This window comes from Rhipicephalus microplus, chromosome X (assembly GCF_043290135.1).
Source record: "Rhipicephalus microplus isolate Deutch F79 chromosome X, USDA_Rmic, whole genome shotgun sequence".
NCBI classification, from domain to species: domain Eukaryota; kingdom Metazoa; phylum Arthropoda; class Arachnida; order Ixodida; family Ixodidae; genus Rhipicephalus; species Rhipicephalus microplus.
Window position 1 is genome coordinate 255,569,504 of NC_134710.1, and position 12,747 is coordinate 255,582,250.

Consider the following 12,747-nt stretch of genomic DNA (forward strand, 5'->3'; position numbering starts at 1 on the left):
AAAGTATAAAAAGAGTTTTTACTGTTTTTACTATTCGCTCATATGGCCTAGCTACTACTAGCATATGAATATCGCATGCTACTTATCGTGCCAAGCCAGTAAAAACTAATGGCCTTTGTTGTCACGTCACATGACATGACGTCACTTCCCATAACAAAAATAGCTGATGTGTGTCACCGTAGTCCGAAATCAAGGTAGTTTGTCCCGTGAATTAAAATTACGCGGCTTCCATTCTGGCGTTACCACTCATGCAATGGTATCGGCACATTCCAGAGCATCAGATGATTGGATTGAAAAGGCTTGCTCGAATTTTGTCACTAGGCCATTTTATAAGGGCCCTTTAACACTTTTTTAGCATGGTCAGAAAACTGTGCTGATTGGTATTCACGATTCCTGAACACATGAGCCAAATTTTATAGTGCAGGACGCGGCCTGAAAATAACAAACATTTATCAGTCAGCTGGACACCATTTCCTCTTCTCTCAACGAATGACCCAAATGACTGTGCCATAAACCAAAAGCTCACAGTCGTTGGCTGATTGCAGCATTGTGGGCTGCATAGTTACCATGGCCACTTCAAGATGCCACCACATGCCCGATCTCATGAGATCACACTGAAAGTAAGCTATGCGTTTCAAGAAAAAAAAGAAATTGCTTATTTGATGACGCGCAGTGAAGAATAGACGCATATTTTTGCCCTCTTGGCATCCCCCTAGTTTTACATGCAGTTTACAGCGCTCTCGCTGGTACAAAAAGAGAGAGAAAGTGGGGGCGATAAAACTCTAACAGCACTCATATTGGATGGATTTTAAACGTTTTGCAATAGCCAATTTGTGAGGCAATAAGCTAAATTAATGAAAGGTATTGATGATTACGTTATAGTACCTCTTAAGAGATAACAAATGTTGTCAGGTTCAATGAGCACTGGTTGATTTTCTCGAGTCAGTGATGGAGCCAAAGCTGCTCGTAGATGTTTTGTAAGTTAAAATCATGGCTTTCTTTGTGTGCGATGAATTTCTGATTATAGGACTTTTCATCAGATTGCAGTATTTTTCTCATACTTAGGTATAGGTGTGCAATGCATATGTATGCCTATGTAATCTCACACTTGTGGATCTCCAATTTACTTACTACTGTTTTTTTGTAGTTGGGTAGCTGTTGTGGATCTCCAATTTATTTACTACTGATTTTTTGTAGTTGGGTAGCTGTTGTGGATCTTCAATTTATTTACTACAGATTTTTTGTAGTTGGGTAGCTGTTCGAGGGGTAGGTGTGTGAAACTTGCTCAACTAGTGTTTTCTACTTTTTAGCTTTTTCTTGGTCATTAAATTTTCATGTCTAGTTTAAGGACATTCATCATACCATTAAAGTATTCAGGAATGAGCTTGGAAGTGTAGGACCTGCCTTGTTTCTATTAATGAAAGCACTGTGATTTTTATTTATTTTAATAGCATTAGTTCATAAGCAAAACAGGGGAGAGATTGGGTGGTGGATTCAACCATCTGCTGCAATATTTATATTATATGTGCACATATCATGCGTGTGCACAAATGGGCATATATTTACATAAAAGAAGGTCAAGTTACCCCCTCCCCTCTTTTTTTCCTCCCTTACATGAAACTCTGCCATTGCTCCTGCATGAGTTCCTTAAATTTAGAGCAGATGCTAAAGCTTAAGGCATGCTAAATAATCATGCTATTGAAGCACAAACATATAAACACAGTTAAGACCAAGACATAAAGCTCATATAGTGTCAATGTATAGCTTTGTTTGATATTCAGTACCATCAGTATTGACTAGTCTAGTCTAGCTAGCGGACCAATGTTCTGCAAGCTAAACGGCATTGCAAGTTTCACTTGTTGTAGTGCTTTCCTGGAAATAAATATTTAAAAAATGTTACACAGTTATTTCAAATTAGGACATTGTGAAGGTTCTAAATGATGTTTGAAGTATTACGTGAAACATTTACATATAGTGCACGATACCTAAAGCATCATGCACTGTATGATTGCAATCACTCAAAGTTTATTCTGCCACAATTGTGATTGCCATGTTCTAGCACAGATATTAGGCCATCTGACTCATCTTCGTAATAAGTTCTTTTAAAAATAGATCTGTTGTTTCAGATGTTGACTGTGACCACTCTGTATTACATACTCTACATTGGGAAGAGGGAGAAGAAACTTTATTTTGAGGAAAAGCAGGAGAATGCATTTGAGGTCTCGGGGTACATACCTTGTGACTTTTGTAGTCAATGCCACAGTTTCCTGGTTGGCCAGCTTGAGACTGCGTGTGACTGACAGAATACGATGAACCTGAGACATTGCAACATTGAAGCAGCTGTTGTATCTGAGCTGCTCTTCCTTTGCCTACTGCAATATGTCTGATTCAAAGCATGCCCATGATGTTTGTGTGCTGCATGATGTGTGGCATGAGAGAAAAGTATTGCTGGTCCTCTTAGGCATCGAACATGTTTTGTGTATCATGACATACTGCCTATGCGTAAATGTGTACTTTCGAAAAATCGCTAGAGCTTTAAGGCATGCTCATATTAACTGTTCAAAAGGCTGCAGAAGTTGGTGAAACTTGTGGCTGAAGCACTTATGGAACATACTAGTATGTGTGTTCTTAACATTGGCTGTAGCCTTCTCGATTTTCCTATGTGGTGCACAACCAACATGTGCAACCATTAATATGCAACCATTAGTGTTTCAATCAGCCTTGGTTGAGACCAAGTTAAACAAAGTGACTTTTCGCTAGTGGAAGCTCTTAGGCTCCTATGGATCCCTCACTAATGTTCTATTGCGGCCCAGTTGCGAGAGTCTTCAGGTTATTCTACTCTTCCTCAGTTCACAAGGCAATAACTTCGGCCAGGCAAACTGAATCTATGCTCTAAAAGAAGTTCCAGTTGTTTTTTTATATTGCATTTTACGACACCAAGTTCTATGCAAGCACTACAACATACATTCTCTCGCATTTAAAGTATAGGTGTTACAGGGGCATTACTATATTTTCTTTAACTATTCATCGTTAAGTACCTCATAGTCATAGAATAAGTACTTTCAAGTCTTATAGTGCCTATTATAATAGGCTTACAGATTTTGTACAGGCTGTTTCAGTATTGTTTTCGGATGTCATACCGTATATTGACATCCTTACAGAGGAGATGGTAACATCGGAGCGCCACATTGTGATGGTTTATTGCTTCCTTTCACTTGTCCTTGTCTTTTATCCTGCTACACCAGCCTTTACAATTATTTGTAAATTCATTGTCTAAATATTTGTGGGATGTAAATTTAAGTATTTGTGAAATGAAGTTAATCATTCCATACTAACTGTCCCAACCGTGGCACTTGCCGAAAATCAATTTCTACAAAAAATAATGGATAAACCTACTATAGACATTAGTTCTGCAGTATTTTCCCGAAACATTATTAGTGGCAGAAATTTTTGTGCACGTGACCACCATTTCAAGTTCTCATAATGGCAAAAAACTAGGTACCAAAAAAAACTTTCTATTAATCGACAGTTTCGCACATTTTTTCGACACTTGCTTTTATTGCATTGTTGAAGCATCATGCTTTTATTCTTAGACAGTTCCTTATAGTACTTTTATATTTTTCATTTCCTAGCACGTGACTAATTGTTGGCATTCCTATTCCTGAACATGGGAAACACCACCTCTTCTAGTTCACGGTATGGCCACCAGAAGTGTGACAGTTTGTGAAAAATAGGTTAAGCTCACTATTTTTATTTAGGTTCTGCCTGAAAGTAAGGTTGTGTTAACCGCTTTCAGTGCCCAGCTTTTAGTTGAGCTAAATATCTCGACAGCAAAAGATTTGTTCAGTATCCCTTTAAGTATGACTCATTTGCATCTGCAACAAGTGCAATTGACCATTTAGTGTCACATGTTGCTACTCAACCTATTTTCTCTGCTATAATCTTCGCGGATGCTGAAGCCTATTTTTCATTTAGATCTTTCAAACGACGCCGCACAGTATCTAAGAAAAATGCAATAAATTTAATCTAAGGCAAGATAAGTGTCTTCAGCAGGCTTTGCCACTGCACACTAAGCGCTACTTGGCAAAACGTTTGAGTTTGTTCAGAACATGCATTTACTTATGCCATGTTGTCTCCCTCCATGCTACCCAGAATGAGCAGAACTTGATTAGTCTAATTGTACATTGCACTTCTTACTGCTTGAAAAATTTGTAAGATCGAACTGTCAGATCCAGTCCTTTTGGCTAATAGCAATTAATAATGTAATAGCAACATTAATGATGACATTTTATCCCAACATCTGGTGCCAAAGTGCTACTTTTTGGGGGGCTAATGAGCCATATTTCACTGTGGTTTCCTGTAGCATGTCAAATTAGTAGGGAGAAGTTCTCAGCAACTTTTCTCAGTGTCAAATGCTATAAAACACAGAAAATGCCGCAAAATAATTTAAAATAGCTGCTTTTCATTTAGTTGATAGCTAGGCAGCCAACTGAGATAAGAGTCAGACTTTGTATTGCTTAGTATCATCCCTTGCAATGAAGGCAGGGGCACCACATTTATTGTGAAATTTCAGCTCACGAGGTCTATGTTTCTTGGTAAGCAGGAACTTGGTAGAGTCGTCTCACTTGTATATAGTATAGACAATTGTCATGTTATACATGTGGCATAATGTTAATGCACACAGATAGTGATGTGGAACTGTGGCATGAAATGCATTATTAGACAGCGACGTACCTTTTTTTTTTAAGTCCCTGTCTGAAATGCATGACTAGGTATGGCATTAACAACATTGCCCTTTTTTAGGCGTCCCCTACATACAATGAAAACATGTGATATTTGTTTTGCAGCATTCCTTTAAGTACCATGAGTAGACCTTTTTAGGAGGAACTGATTTTTCAGCCACATCAAGAATACCACTTATTTGCAAGCTGAATTAAGGCTAAGAGTAGCGACTAGTGACTTGTCTTATTAATATGGGTCACAATCTATAATGCTTAGCATGCTAGAGAAGTGATGCTTTATACTGGTCAATAGCTACATTTCAGTGCCAAAAAGACAAAGGAAAAAATTTTCGTGCTTTCGATAATTAAAAGTCTTGTCATATTGCATTCAACTTTGTTGATGTTTTTATTCCTTTTTTTTTCTAGCTCAGGAAAAAAGAGTTAAGGAGTGTTGTAGCGTGACGTCACTTATCACTGCGCACCCAGTGCGCGCATTCCTGTGCGACCGATCACGTGGTTCTGCGCCTATATATGGTGCGTCTTCTAATAAACTTATCAGTTGCTTCTTGGTATGCTGTCTGCTGCTCACGTTATTACACTGGCGACGAGGATGGGATCCGCCCCCTTGTACTAGCTCAGTACGAAGCAGTATTGCGGGCGATCGGCGGTCGACAGCCATGGACCAGAAAACAACGGCAGCCATGGCCTGGGACGGTTGAACTCGGCGGCACTACCTTCGGCAAGAGGCAACGCAGTCGTCGGGGAAAGCAACCCGATAAGTATACTGCACTTTTACTGAACAATGGCGCGACTAGGCAAGCTAGACGAGTTCGACGAGAAGGATCAGAATTTTGAATCCTATCTGGAGCGTTTTGAGCACTTCGTCACCGCAAATGACATCAGAGAGGAAAAGAAGCTGGCAGTATTCTTGAGTGTGATAGGACCACGAACGTACGAGGTGCTCAAAAGTTTGGTAGTACCCGCTGTTCCTGGGGACAAGTCCTTTGAAGAGGTCACAGTGCTGTTGAAGAAACACTATAGCCCACAGTGCTCGGTCATTGCCGAACGTTGCAAATTTAACAAGCGAGCACAAGAAGAGCAGGAAAGCGTCGAGGACTTCATAGTGGCCTTAAAACAGTTAGCAAGGAAGTGCGATTTCGGTCAGTTTCTGCAAGACGCGCTGCGAGACAGAATAGTGGCAGGCATAAGACGCGAGGAAACGCAACTCGCCCTATTTGCTGAAGAAGATTTAACCTTCGAAAAGGCGTGCAAGATAGCCCAGGACCGAGAGCAGGCTGCGCGACAGACAGCGTTACTTCATGCAGAAGGCAAGGAAGCGGCTTTTTATGCAATGGCGATAAGAGGAAAAGGAAGCGAAAAGAAATCGAAGCTTCGGAAGCTCAAGGAAGCCAAGCGAGTTTGCGAAAGATGTGGCAAGGCGCATGCGGCTAGTGTTTGCTGGTATAAGAACGTCCAGTGTCACAGCTGTTCTCAAATCGGTCATCTACAGAAGATGTGTCCAAGTAATCGCAGAGAACTCAAGACTGCAAACGTGGTGGACTGCTCTGATAGTGACTCTGAATTAGATGTGTACCATGTTATCAATACCGTGCGTTCTGGGTATGAAGTGCAGCTAAACGTAGAAGGGCAAGACCTCTGCATGCAGATTGATACGGGAGCAGCTGTAACACTAATTCCTGAGAGTGTGAGGCTGAACGCATTTCCTCATGTCAAGTGCGAGCCATCTCGAGTCACCCTAAAAACATACACTGGGGAACCTGTTCCAGTAAAAGGGCAATGCAACGTTTCCGTTACGGTGGGAAAACAGTCTTTGCGGCTACCCGCTATTATCGTCAAGGATAACGGCAAGCAGCTACCATTGCTGATGGGGCGAAGTTGGCTTGAAAGGCTCGGGCTTGACTGGAAAAGCGTGTTTGCTATAAATGTAAGCGACTCTCACAAGGTAGAGGCGGTTAAAAAGAAGTTCCCAGGGGTGTTTTCTAAGCAACCTGGAAAAGTAAAAAACTATCAAGCAAGGATAGTTTTAAGCCAGAATTGTACGGCTATTTTTGGCAAGGCCAGAAACGTCCCATTTGCGCTTCGAGATAAAGTGGAAGGCGAGCTAGAAAGGCTAGAGAAAAGCGGTGTTATACGCCCCGTAAATCGGAGCGATTGGGCCACGCCAGTAGTCATAATCCAAAAGAAAGATGGTTCACTGAGGCTGTGCGGGGACTACAAAGTCACCATTAATCCTGTTTTAAAGACCGACCACTACCCATTGCCTAGACCGGAAGATTTGTTCTCTGCCATAGCTGGCGGCAGAGTGTTTTGTGTGTTGGATCTTTCGGCCGCGTATCAGCAGATTCCGCTCACTGCCGAGTCCCGACCACTGCTAACTATTAATACGCACAGGGGGCTGTTCGAGTTCCAGCGCTTATCATTTGGGGTAGCCAGTGCGCCAGCCATTTTTCAGTCCTTCATGGATGAGGTGCTCAAAGGCATACCGCACGTGGGATGTTACATAGACGACGTCATTGTGTCGGGAAAAGACTTAGCCGACTGTCAAAAAACGTTGGAACTAGTCCTGCAGCGGCTGAGTGACTACAACGTGACACTGAAAGAGGAAAAGTGTCGGTTTTTTCAGAGCACTGTGACTTATCTCGGTCACACTGTGTGCGCTGAAGGTATATATCCTACAGAAGAAAAGATAAAGGCGATCACAGAAGCGCCAGAGCCCACTTGCCAAATAGAGCTAAAGGCTTATCTCGGCATGTTAACCTTTTATGCAAAGTTCTTAAGTAACCTTGCCTGCGTGGCAGAGCCATTGTACCGTCTGTTGCGCAAGGGCGAAAGGTGGTCGTGGACACGGGAGTGTAGCGAAGCATTTGCTTCTACGAAACTGTTACTTGTCAAGAGTAATGTGCTCACTTTTTACGATGTGGCGAAACCAATGGCTATGACATGTGACGCTTCGTCGTATGGATTGGGGGCTGTCATTTTTCATGAGACCGCAGAGGGACACGAAAGGCCAGTGGCATTTGCTTCTAGAACACTTACAGCCGCAGAGAAAAACTATGCTCAGTGCGAACGCGAAGCATTAGCACTGATGTTTGGGTTAAGAAAATTCCACCGCTACTTGTATGGACGAGAGTTCACTCTTTATACAGATCATCGGCCATTGCTCGGAATATTAGGCCACGACAAGCCGGTGCCTGCGCTTGCTGCAGCTCGAATGCAAAGATGGGCAATTACCCTGGCAGCATACCAGTATAAACTAAAATACCGAAAGGGAAGAAATGTTGAAGTGGCTGACGCTCTGTCTCGGCTTCCACGGCCTATTGTAGCGGCTGATGAACCTTCCGAGTGTCTCTTGCTATTTGACAGCATGCCCCTCAAAGCGGATGACGTAGCGCGAGCCACACGACGTGATCCCACCTTGTCTCGCGTGACGCACTTCATCTTAAATGGATGGCCTTCAGAGTGCTCTGAAGCATTTAGACCATTTTATTCCCGGCGCGACGAGCTATCAGTAGAGCAAGAATGCATAACGTGGGGATCAAGGGTGATCATACCTGATAAGCTCCAGCTACAGGTCTTGCAGCTATTGCATGAGGACCACCCGGGATCTAGTCGCATGAAAGCGTTAGCAAGAAGCTTTGTGTGGTGGCCTGGCCTCGACCTTTCGGTTGAGAGCTACGTTCGACAATGTCAGGTTTGTCAGGCCGTCCAAAAAGCTGCTTCACCGGTTCCTTTGCAACCATGGAATTATCCCACAAGGCCCTGGCAACGCGTGCACGTCGATTATGCGGTAAAGGGCTCTCAGGCGTTCTTGGTTCTCGTCGACGCGTTCTCTAAATGGATCGAGGTCTCGCCTATGTCATCCACTACTGCTAACAAAACCATTGAGAAGCTACGTAGTATGTTTGCCGCGTATGGTCTGCCAGAGGTACTGGTGAGTGATAATGGACCGCAGTTCATTTCCGAAGAGTTCGCGGCCTTCTTGAGTGTAAATGGTGTAAGGCATGTCAAGACACCTCTTTATCACGCGGCTTCTAACGGAGCGGCCGAGCGTTTAGTGCAGACTACCAAACAAGCACTGTCAAAGCATGTCTTGCAGGACAAAGCTAGCCACCACAAACATTCATTTCGGGAACGCTTGGACAGCTATCTAATGAGTTACAGGACTACTCCGCACAGTGCCACTCGCCAGACCCCGGCAGAATTATTCTTGAAAAGACAGCCACGGGTAAAGCTGTCATTGCTAAAACCAGATTTCGAGCTCTCCATGCGGGAGCAGCAGCAACGTACCAAAGTGCAAAAGGACATGTCTAGGGGGGTTCCGCGATGTTTTGCTGTGGGGGACGCTGTGTGGGTGAAGACTGTGCGAGGTGAAACAGTGTCGTGGGAAGATGGTGTCGTGACACAGGTTATCAGTCCCGTAACCTATCTGGTGAAAGTGTCGCAGGCGGTGCGATTTACGCATTCGGACCACATCAGAGCCCGCCACGGAAGCCAGGATTCTTCAAGTAATCCGCAGGCACAACCTGCTCCAACGGCATCCGTAGACACGACTCCACCGACGGTTCCGATGGCATGTGGGCCAGTCGCCGGGTCGCCTCTCGTAAATCCACACGCAACCGACTCTGCGACGTCTCTCCTTCCGGTAACTGCATCGCCCACGGCCGGAGCAGCTGCCTCCGGCTCGCCGGACCAGCCCAGTGCCGACGACGCGCCACCTGCAGCCGAACTTCCAACTCTGCGTCGTAGTGCACGTGTACGACATGCCCCGAACAGATACCAGTCCAGTGACTTTCGGAAGTAATCTGAAGGGGAAGGAGTGTTGTAGCGTGACGTCACTTATCACTGCGCACCCAGTGCGCGCATTCCTGTGCGACCGATCACGTGGTTCTGCGCCTATATATGGTGCGTCTTCTAATAAACTTATCAGTTGCTTCTTGGTATGCTGTCTGCTGCTCACGTTATTACAAGGAGCATATCCAAAATTGTGAAAAGATCTGTCATCAGATTGACTTATCAAAACAATCACAACTCAACTTCAGCACAAAAGCAAAGGGTGGTCTATCTCATGTGAATCTGTACATGATGACCTAAAGGTCAATTCTGACAATTTCCTGAGGTCATTGGACATGAATGAAATTATCTATGTGTGTTCCCCTGCCCACTCTTCACCTTTATAAAGAATGACAGGCTTGAAAGATGTACAGATTTATCTCGGATAAATTTTATTGACTTCCTCGAACGCTTGCTTCGCTTTCCACAACTATTGAACACATTGTGTGCGACATGATATATACACAAACAGTGAAGACAGCTGGCAGCATCAAGAAGTAAGATTTTCATCACCTGTGCTACCAAAATGGCAGCAGGCAGCACAAGAAAATGAAAAAGATGGATTGGCGACTACTGACCAGCCCAGGCAAGCCGCGATAGCCAGTGAGGCCCTGGAAGCGAAGCTCCACTCAGAGTGATCAAACAGCTTTGTTTTAATTACTTGTTTTCTGTGCCATACTAAGCAGTTAAATATAAACAGCGTTGTAGCACCTGCTAGCGTTTTACTCTCACAGTTTTTGTTTTCTGCACTGGCCATACAGTTATACTATGTATGCCCGCTCAACTTTTACATTAAAATATGCAGCTGAAAAAGATGCTTATCTTTTCTTTATTCTCACTTGTAGCTCTAGGAAACAAGCACTGAGCCTGTGGCGCCGCAGTGCATAAGTGAATGAAAGGAACTGGCATGCTTTGTGCAGCAGCTGACCCATCAGTAGAGCCATGTTGGGTTGTTTTGCAGTGTCGCGTATGAATTGCTGAGTCATAAACTGTGCCATAACTATAAAAACTATGCACCTGGAACAAAGTTTTTCAGTTTTCTGCTTCAAAAATATACTGAAATTTGATTAGTGTATGCCGCATATAGCAAGTGATCATGCGGGCACTTTTATCAAGTTCATGCTGTAGCTTTTTTGTGTGAATTTAAACTCTACGCAAGTTAACTGATATTTTTACGGTGCTGATGTAAATGTGTGGCAGCCAGCAAAGTGATCTTGAGTATGCAGTCGACATTTTATTGGTGGAAAACCATCAACAGATCCAGCAATGTTCCCTTGTGGGCTGTGGCTGTTTTTCTACTGTACCGCAGTTCGTAAACAGTAACACTAGGGAAAAATCTCCGCATGCCTGGCAAAATGTGTCGTGGACCGCCAGAATTTTATTCCCCTTGTATTTCCATTGCTATTAACAGCACTGTGCACACAAGCGACGCTGCACCAGACCATTTTATTGCATTTAATGACAGTTAAGATTTCATTTGTAAGGATGGCATGTGACAAAGTTACTCAAAGACTTGTGCAGCGGGAGCAACGCCTAGAAATCGAGCTGCACTACAGTGCAGAGAACTTCTTGGAACTTTCAGACATTACTATATACAATACGTGCAGTTCCGAGATAGTACGTTTTACTTGTGCCCATTGCAAGGGGTTGTCTAACAGGTGTCAGACAAACGGCGTCAGGCAAAATGGCAAGAAAGAATCCTTTCAAACATTGATGTTGACAGCCTATGGTTTGTGGTTTACACTGTCCAGCCGATTGCCCTTTCAGAATATACTGCCACACGTCTGTGCTTTCTATCACATTGAAAGCATGACTGATTCCATATAATTTGTCCTTTCTTTTCGTTTGAGGCCCTAAAAGAATTCTGCACTGTTGACTTTCTGAAGGCCTAATCATTTTATCAAATATGTCGTCTTCCCACCCACACACTTGTGTATAATGTGGGTGTAGCAGAAAAAGAGGTGTCTATTTGTAGCACGCCACTTGAAACTGAAGTGGTGGCATGTGGTGGTGCAGCGGCGGTGCAGTGGCGCAGTAGACTGTTCTTCCACTTACAGGTGCTGCACGTTTCCCATTAGCTAATATAGATTAAAATGAAGGGAGAAAGAAAAGAAAGTCTGCTATACATCTGCTTGACAAAGCAATATCCTTTACAACTCTTCCGAAGGTTTACTTCTCATGTACTAGTAAAAGTCTGCTAAATGGAACTGCTTCCTTTGATAAAATTAAACAACTGCCTTTGATATGATTGGTTTAGTACTTGTATTGCGCACTCCTGTTGATCTCTCACTAAATTTAACTCCTGGTAAATGAAATATATTTTCCTGGTTCTTTCCGTTTGGGTTTAAAGACCATCTACTGTGATTAATCTTCATTAATTTTTGAAATAGTCTTAACACAAAAGTTTATGCCAGAGTATAAAAAGCAGTACTGTTCACTTGTTTGCTTTTATAAGTGTTTTGTTCAAGTTAGCTAAAACACACTTGAAGGCTTAGATACAATTCAATTGCTTGGCTGCAGCAGTATTTGCATTTCTGAATGTCGCCAGCATACATGAAAAAAAAAGCAGCTCATTACATCACAAACTTCATTAAATTTGGGTCCCTTATAAAGGCTGTTCTACTCAGGCATTTTTCTGAAACAAGACACTATACCTTGCCATAACCCACCCTGAACACTTCATGCTTGCCCTGTGGCTTTTGTTGTAAAAATCATGTATTCAGATTCAACATGTGAGCATAAACATGCCAATTCTTTCTTGATGCGGTACTTGCCCTTTGCAACAGCTTTTAGTCACCATTTTCGATACTATGGGTAATAAAGAAATCACACAAGTATGAATGCTCGGTGGGTAATTCTGGTTTTGCAGTGTTGGAGCTTCTTTTTCATAGTTGTAGATCGATATGTTTTCCTACAAAAGGAAACAACTGCATGTCTCATATTCACAGGCCAACGTTATCCTTATCTCTTACCTTAGTTACCGCTTTTGGGCCCATAACATGCTTCATAAACAAATATCAAGCCAGTATTGACCAACCAATGTCAGCTGATAATAACATAGAGCAGAGCTATTTGGTGAATATTCATTCTAATAGACAGCCCAGGCCCTCTTGTGGTGTCTTGACTTTTTTTGTGTGTCTGTAATTGGACACCCTGTCTTTTAGAATGAACAATC

At 43.0% G+C, this 12,747-nt stretch overlaps 1 protein-coding gene across 11 annotated transcripts in view; it reads left to right on the forward strand.

The window, feature by feature from the left end:
• Window positions 1-12,747, forward strand: part of LOC119182137 (uncharacterized) — a 44,981-nt gene that overhangs the window by 7,791 nt on the left and 24,443 nt on the right. For 2 of the 11 annotated variants that reach the window (XM_075878968.1, XM_075878969.1), the window contains one exon: window positions 3,633-3,696. The exons of the other annotated variants lie outside the window; for them this stretch is intronic. In XM_075878968.1, the coding sequence (XP_075735083.1) occupies window positions 3,633-3,639 (7 nt within the window). In that variant the 3' untranslated portion in view covers window positions 3,640-3,696. The remainder of the gene's footprint in view (window positions 1-3,632; window positions 3,697-12,747) is intronic. 11 annotated transcript variants of the gene reach the window in all.